Here is an 8,094-nt window from a genome sequence, read left to right on the forward strand (position 1 = left end):
GTCCAGGGTGGACAGAAGAGAAATGTGACTCATGCCCAAAGGGGCGAAGCTAATTGGGTGAGTCTGGATCCGGGCCAGCCACTCCCTCCCAGACAACAGAGCAGAACTGGGCCCGCAGTTGAGCACTGGGGGAGGGTCTTCTTACCCCAGGGAAGGGAGGCCTGGCGGAGGACCCTCAGAGCAGGAGGCTGTTAGCTTTCCAGCCCCCACGGCCCACCCCACTCCTCTTGGAAGCTGAGATAGAGGGGAGGGTAGAGTCCCAAGGCACAGCAGGTCCCCTCCTGGCAGGTTCTCATCTAACAGTTCTCATCCACCTAGCCCCCACTCTCTTACACAGGGACCTCCTCCTCAATCTGGAGGAATGGAAAAGATACTGCTAAGGGCCCAGCTTGATGAGATTAGGAAAGCCTGCCTCCATCTCTACCCAAAGCCAGGCACAGTGCGATAACTAGGAATTCGTTCCCAAGCAACAAATAAAACCACTGGTTATTTAGCATTTGCCAGGTGCCAGGCAGTGTACATCACTTCATTTAATTCATGTAACAACCCTCCCTGTTATGACCTCCATTTCACTGGTGAGGAAACAGGCTGGGAGAAGCTCAGGAGTTTGCTGGGAGAGAGGAGTCACACAGTGAGAGCTTGCTGGGCTGGCCCTCTCCTTTAGACCTCAAACTCAGGGTAGGAAAAAACAAATCAGAGAAGGGATAGGTGGAGATATGGAACAAAAGTCCAAAGCAGGGTGATCCCAGAAAGTAGAGGCCAGACTGCGGTAGGAGCTGGGAGGGGCCAAGCCAGGCATGGGGCCTGTCTACCTGGGCACAGGAAGGTCAAATCACCAGAGGACAGTCTGGGTCTGTAGGGAAAACAAATGCAGACATAAAGGCAGCTCCCTCTCCTATAGGCCCAAGGTGAGGGGGCACTTCCAAGGCGGGCAGCCTGATCCCATGAGGTCTTAGACCAAGAACTTAGTTGCTCCTCAGATCGGGTGCCTCTCTCCCACAACCCATGGAGAAGCCACGCTCTGCCTGGCACAGGACAAGTGAGAGAGTCCTTACTCAGAGCACCAGCCCCCATCCTTCCTTCTCCAAGGACCAATATAGAACCAGACAGCTCCGGAGTAGGCTGGGGTCTCCCTTGATGGGGGCATGGACTAAGAGCCAGGGGGCTTGAGGTCAGAGGAAGTGGGATCCCACCTATGTGGATCTGGGGAGAGTTGGTGCCGCAGAGTCTGTTTCCTCACCTCAAGCGGGATGATAATAGCTGTGGTAGCCCTACTGGTAAAGAATCTGCCTGCTAATGCAGGGGATGTTAAGAGACGCGGGTTCAATCCCTGCATCAGGAAGATCCCCTGGAGGAGCGCATGGCTTCCCTCTCCAGTATTCTTGCCTGAAGAATCCCATGGACAAAGGAGCCTGGAGGGCCACAGTCCATAAGGTCACAAAAGCTGCATATGGCTAAAGTGACTTAGCACGCACTTGTGCACAAATAATACCTACCTCATACAGTTATGTGACATACTGCTTGGCACCCAGTAGATCATTGATAAACGGTAGCCACTAAGGCATTAAGAAATCAAATGTAACTTACTGAAAACTACTCTGGCTCTAGAAACCCCAGTAGGTTTGGGAAGAATGAAGGCTCCTGGCTGGGGGTGGGCAGCCAGAGGGAAGAGTCCCAGGAACCAAGGGGGTGGGGAGTTTGCAGAGCTGGGGGGAGGTGAGGCTCACAGGCTCATCAGTTGCACAGGAGCTGCCTGGAGCAGGGTAACCTGAGACAGAAGCTCTCCCGTGGCAAGGTGACCCTCTCTCCAGAACACCTTGGGATGCAGACCCAAACCTAGGAGCCAGTATTGCCTGGGGCCATCTTTGCCTTCCCCCAACCCTAAGCAAGGGGGTCTCAGACACCCCCCCCCGCCCCCGCCCAGGTAAGAGGAAAGGTAGGGGATCTCTCTGAGGATGCGCCTGTCAGCCAGACATTCCAGCATCCTCCTCCTAAGGATTCTGCTCCCCCAGGCCAGTGTCCAGGAATGTGCTGTGTGCCTGAGCCCGGAGGAAAATGCCCCGCGAGCACGGTGAATCTCACAGGGCGCCGACGCTGGCGGGCCAGGCCGGTGGTGTCAGTGAGTCACAGGGCTCAGGACGCAGCTGGGGAATTGCTGAGGGCTGGGCTGGGGGTGGGGATGAGCTTCTGGGGACCTGACTCCCACTCATGCTGTAGGGAAGGAGTTCAGAGAGGATCAAAGGCCCCTGGTGCCCAGCAGGGTGTTGATCCCAAGCACCGGAGATGGAGATTGGTCACTGTCTCAACCGCAGGACTCCCACCACAAGGCCTGAAGACAGCTCCAGAAACCCTGGCCCCCAACAGGCAGAGAAGAGAGGCCTCCAGCCAGAGCTGACTTCAGATTTCTGATTCCTGATCATCTCCTCCCCTCCCCAAGAATCCTCAGGCCACATCTCCCAACTGGCCACCCACCCTTCTCATGACTAAATTAACCTTTTGCCTGTTGCGCCTGGGTGGGCAAGGGGCATTGCCCCTCTGGTTGGCCTGGGAGAGAAGAGCCCCCCGCAACCCCCGCACCCCCACACACCCCCTAGCGCTGTAAGCTGCAGGGCTTCACGTGTCCTGTCCTTCCACCTTCGCCCTAGGGCCATGGCCTCCCACCCGCGCCAGCCTGTCTCTCTGGAAAGTTCACCGGAGCCCCGAAAGCCCTTCAAGACGGGGTCTGGTCCCACACTGGCGGGTTCTCCCATTACCGGAGGCTCCTGACCCTTGCCCTTCCCAGGAGGAAGGGAGCAGAGAACGCGCCCGATTCCCGACCGGGTGAAAAACTTTGCTTCCTAGGAGCTCGGGGGAGGCCAAAGTGAGTCCCGCTGGAGACGCCCGGGAGGGGCGGCGGACCTGAGAAGGCAAAACAGCCCTCCGTCCTAAGCCCCTGGACGCCGGGAGCCGGCCTGCGCAGGGAGGGCATCGCCCGCCCCCCAGCACGCCGGCCCAGCCGCCCGGCGATCGCCGACCTCCCCGCGTCGCCCTGGAGTCGCCCTGCAGCCCCGGCCCCTGGCAGAAGCAGACCTGCGCCTTTAAGAGCCGCTGGGTTTACCTTTGCTCCGTTTACCCGGCGCCGCGCTGCCCCCTCCTCCCGGGCCCCCCGCCCGGCCCGCCAGCCGCCGCGAGTCGCCCGCGGACTTACCGCGTGTGTCCTGGGGGCCGCGGCGCGCCGGCTCCCGCCCGCGACAGCCGAGGGGCCGGGCCCTGCGCCCTGCTGGGGTCCCTGCCCGCCCTCGGAGCGGCGGCCGCCGGTCGGGAAAGGTGAGCAGCTCCCCGGAGAGGCTGCAACCTGAGCGGGAGGAGGAGGGGAGGAGGGGAGAGGGGAGGTGGGGAGGAGGGCAGGGAGGAGGGGAGAGCCCGGCCCCCGCCAGAGTTTTTCACACGCACGGCCCGACTCCGCCCCCGGCCCGCCCGCCCTGCCCACAGCCGCTGCCAATCCCTGGGGCTCGCTCTGCCCTGGTGCCCACCCCTCTCTCTCATCTGGAAGCCAGGGTCCAAGCGCCTCTTCCGGTTTCGTCCCTCCGCCTGGTCTCCGTCAGCCCTCTGGGGCTGCCCTGAGCGCCTTGACCCGGGGATGAGGTCTCCAGACTTGGAGCACCCAGGACTGGGGCCAGGGCACCGGGGAAGTGGGGGGATTTGCTGAGTGTCCACCTCTCAGTGAAGCTCTCCCAGCCTTCTGGGTCTGACGCTGGATCCCAGCACCTGGCACCCCAGGAGCTAATGTGCACAGGCGGGTCCCGTTGGTCATTTTTGCCTTTAGAGTTCTTGACAGCAGCAGTCCTGGCAGGGCTGTCCCTCTGTCCAGTGGGATTTATCACTTACCTTCAGGCAAGTAAGGGCTTCCCTGGTGGCTCAGGCAATACTCTCCCTGCGATGCAGGAAACCCAGGTTCAATCTCTGAGTCAGGAAGATCCCCTGGAGAAGGGAATGGCTACCCGCTCCAGTATTGTTGCCTGAGAAATCCCATAGACAGAGGAGAGGTGGGCTACAGTCTATAAGGTCGCAAAGAGTTGGACTCTACTGAGCGACTAACACACTTGCACACAGGTAAGTAAAGATAATCATCGCTCCCACTTCCTACCCCGAGGAGTAATTCAGTATCTCCTTTTGGAATAAAACCCTGCGAGCCAACTGAAAATTAATTACCCAAGAAGGCTTACGGAATACCTCATGCTAGGCCAACTTTCATTTTAGAGAAGGGGAAACTGACACCCAGAAAGGATATTGGATTGGCACAGTCTCACAAGGAGTTAGTGGCAAACCACGATGAGGACCTAGGCCAAAGGCCACCACCATCCCTGCCCATCAGATTTCAGGGATCAAAGGAAAACTGGGATGGGATCAAGGGCCCAACCTGGCCCCCGTCCAGCGCCACTTCCTCCTGAAGGCTGTGAGGAGAGGAGATGGTCACCAAATCAGGGAGGTCTGTGGCCTCTGCCCTGCGAGTGGACGTGGCCTCTGCAGTCTGGGGCTCCTGGCAGAGGACTCTTGAGGAGGGGTAGTCCACAGTGGGGATGTGTTTCTGCTGAATGCTCTCTGACAATTGATTGAAAGTTACTGCCACTCTTTAAGTCCTAGGCTTTGAGCCTGGGCCTTTTCCCTAGAGAGGAGACTGAGTGGTTAAGAATAGGAAAAATTTCTTTCTGGAAGACATGAGCCTGAGATCTGCCCTCCGACATCAGCCTTCATCCAGGCTTCAGCACAAGATCTCGCGCGACTCCACAGGGCTTGGACTTGGGAGGGAGAAGAGAGACACCGGGCCCATCAGGACAGTGACCAGGCAAAGGGCCTCCCAACTCTTTGCTCCCTCCGTCTTCTCTGCCAGGGCATGCAGATTTCCTGGGCCCATGTGCTCTATAAGAATAAATCTGCTGCGTGCTGAAGGGGTGCAAAGAACAATGGATCCGGAGCAAAGTCTCCTGGATCTGGAGACTCCAGGCTTTCAGAAGCAGCAGCAACCTGCCTGGCTTCATAATCCACCTGTGTGATAAGAATACAGGCATGCAGGGAGGAGTCCATGCAGTGGCAGGGCAGGAGCTATCCTGAAGAACTGTGTTTTAGAGGATTAGAGAGAATGAGGCAGGGGCATATATGTAGTTAAGAGGTTTCAACAAAACTTTACTGATCATCTCTTCTATGCAAACAACAGCTGATTCTCTGGGCACAGAAGATGTATGAAATGCAGCCCCGCCCTCAGGGAGCTCACTCGCCCATGGGGCAGTAAGTGACCAGTTCCTGGGCTAGAGGGCCAAGGTCAGAGCTGTGGCCGCCTGGAGGGGTTGTTCTGTTACTTGAGCGCAGGGTTACGGGATGAGAGGACAGTGGAGGGGAGGAAGGGCTTTTGTGTTTTTCCAGTAGGGATAATGTCAAGTGCAAAGTGCAAGGGTGGAGAATCTGGCCACACAGCTCTGTGAGGCCAGAGCTTAGAGTGGGGCTGGAGGTGACTTCACAAAGGGAGCAGGTGCTGGGGTCTGAAGAGCCTTCTAATTCACCAGGGCTAATGAGCCAGGGTCCTCTCCTACAAAAGGAGGCAACATTTCAGAGGAAAGAGGAATCACCCGGTCTGTGATTTAGGATAAGCTCTCTGGTAGTCAAGTGGAGGACTGATGTGGGGTCGAACTGGGAGATGAGAACCCCAGTTTGGAGGCCGAATCTGGTGAAACATCATGGGCAATAGCAGCAGAGAGGAGGGGAGGAGAGACAGGAGACAGGGTCACGGAACTTTGTGCCTAGAAGGTAAGGGATCAGAGTGTCCAGGTTGGAACCACTGGTGTGATAAGCCAAGCTGGGAGCTTCTTAGGGACACCTCAACTCCCAGAACCTCCTGTGTATCCTTGGGTAAGTGACTTAAACTTTCTGAGCCGAGTTTTGCAATCTGTAAGTAAAGATACTAAAATTAATGTGTGTGGTTGTGGTACATATTAAACATAATGTATGCCAAGGCAAGGCTTTGGCTTGTTACAGGACCTCAGTACATAGTAGATGTGATTACCTTTGTCCATTCAACTAACATTTATTGAGCATCTGCTATGTGCCAGGGTCTGTAGTGGCTCCTTGGGATTTAAATCTCAGTGCCCATTCTCATGCAGGTCGGGGTCCAGGGGAAGAGAGACGTGCAGAGGAAAAGCTGCACGGCAAGGTGATACGGGGCCCAGGAGAGTCGGGGACACCTTCACAGAGGAGAGGGGACAGCTGAAATGACGGAGAGTCTGCGACCTGCTCAGAGACTGTCCTGCCACCCCTGCCCTCTGACACGGGATTGCATTTCAGCATCTTTGAAATCTTCAGTTTTGATGGCAAAGCCTTGCTCCTTGCAGTTGGGCAGGGGGAATGGGCTGTAGATGGGTGTCTCTGTGGAGTCTGAATGGCAGATGGAGCCGCGGCAGCCCCAGGGAAGGGCACAAGTGTATGGACAGGTAGGAGGGGAAGCCAGGTGAGAGTGACCATGGGCATGTGGGCTGAGTTTGCTAGCTGGGTAAAGAGCCTGTGTGTGTGTGTGTGTGTGTGTGTGTGTGTGTGGCTTATCCTGATTTTTCTGTTCCCTTTCTCTGTTCTTTGGAAAGTTGCCTCCAAATCCTCTGATGTCCCCACCCTTCTGCCGTGCAGATTTTCTTTCCATCCATCTCTCAACAAGCCAAGCTTAGTAGAAACCACACTGCCTGGGTCCTCCACTAAGAAGGCACTCCCCACCCTACCGCCCCATCAAGTAAGACCTTGGGCTGTAAAGCCACATAGACACATGACCTTTGGCAGTTACTCACGTCTCCTGCTTGCCCATCTGTAACATGAAGATGGTAACGGTCCCTCTCTCGTTGGGCTGTTGTGAGATGTAAATCTGTGCCCAATCAATTCTTTCTTCCCTTCTCCGCAGGTCCTGTTACAAGCCAAAGCCTGTCTCCTTGCAGAGAGTCAGACAAGACTCAGCTAGGGGTTTCCCCTGGCACCCCAGCCCCCGGGGCCCCTCTTCTGCAGACCCCTCTGCTCTGCTAACCTAAAGGGTCTGCGGCTTTCCTGGGAGGCTCTGGTGGCCCCAACACGACAGGCTGGGAGGCCAAGCAGCATGACACAGGGGGCCCAGGGGCAGCCCAGCCCACTCCTTGCCCAGTCCCTCCTCCTCGCTGCCAGTGACAAGCTGCTGCCCTGCAGGTAGGACAGGCATCCCTGCGCCCGGAGGACTGAATGCAGAAGCTGGAAACGGCTCTCCCTCACAGACTGTGTGGGCAGCTTCTGAAAAACCAAAGTTCAAACCCGCCCCACTTTCTCTTGGAAGGCGCAGCATCCAGACAGGGAGAGCTCAGCCAGCAGAGAAACCCCCTTCCTGCCCCAGTGCCGCAGGCTCTCCTTTCTGACCCCACCCGCACCCGGGCAGACACAGTCTCCCAAAGCACTGCAGGAACGCTTGGCGGGCCCTGACCTCACTCTGCCCCTAAGGTGCAGAAGTCATTTCCTTCTCTGGGCCTCAGTTTCCTCCTCTGCAAAATGGGAATAAAGTGAATGCTTGCCTCTCAGAAGGATTCTATGAGAGTATGAATGTAGAAGTGCTTACTTAACTGCAGGAAGATCTGCATGTGTGGAGATCATTAGTGTTTGGCCAAAGGGCCCTTCTCGGAGAAGGCAATGGCACCCCACTCCAGTAGTCTTGCCTGGAAAATCCCATGGACGAAGGAGCCTGGTAGGCTGCAGTCCATGGGGTCACTAGGAGTCAGACACGACTGAGTGACTTCACTTTCACTTTTCACTTTCAAGCACTGGAGAAGGAAATGGCAACCCACTCCAGTGTTCTTGCCTGGAGAATCCCAGGGATGGGGGAGCCTGGTGGGTTGCCGTCTCTGGGGTCGCACAGAGTCGGACACGACCGAAGCAACTTAGCAGCAGCAAAGGGCCCTTCTTAGGGTTCTAGGAGACAAGTAAAGACAAGAGAATTGAGAAACTAAGTAAGAACAGAGAGAAACTCTCCCGAAGGGCATGTGTGTCCTTGGCAGGGAGGAGGGAGAGTGGCAGCGAGACCTGAGCCCACAGACTGAACCCCTGTGGCCTTGCTCCTTAGGC

At 56.7% G+C, this 8,094-nt stretch overlaps 1 protein-coding gene and 1 long non-coding RNA gene across 3 annotated transcripts in view; one reads left to right on the forward strand and one right to left on the reverse strand.

Annotated features, from left to right (window-relative positions):
- CDK18 (cyclin dependent kinase 18) overlaps positions 1-3,540 on the reverse strand; it is a 26,750-nt gene extending 23,210 nt beyond the window's left edge. Inside the window, exon 1 of the mRNA XM_025277662.2 lies at positions 3,188-3,540. Within this exon, the coding sequence (XP_025133447.2) occupies positions 3,188-3,525 (338 nt within the window). The 5' untranslated portion in view covers positions 3,526-3,540. The remainder of the gene's footprint in view (positions 1-3,187) is intronic.
- LOC102405182 lies at positions 3,170-7,664 on the forward strand. Of its 2 annotated transcripts, none has more exons than XR_006551249.1 (4): positions 3,170-3,306; positions 6,135-6,461; positions 6,609-6,751; positions 6,917-7,663. It is a non-coding gene; the product is annotated as an uncharacterized LOC102405182 (long non-coding RNA). The 2 variants fall into 2 exon arrangements; XR_006551248.1 differs by lacking the exon at positions 3,170-3,306 and adding an exon at positions 3,675-5,883 and having other exon boundaries at positions 6,917-7,664.
- Positions 7,665-8,094: the final 430 nt, after the last annotated feature.

This window comes from Bubalus bubalis, chromosome 5, assembly GCF_019923935.1.
Source record: "Bubalus bubalis isolate 160015118507 breed Murrah chromosome 5, NDDB_SH_1, whole genome shotgun sequence".
Lineage (NCBI taxonomy): Eukaryota > Metazoa > Chordata > Mammalia > Artiodactyla > Bovidae > Bubalus > Bubalus bubalis.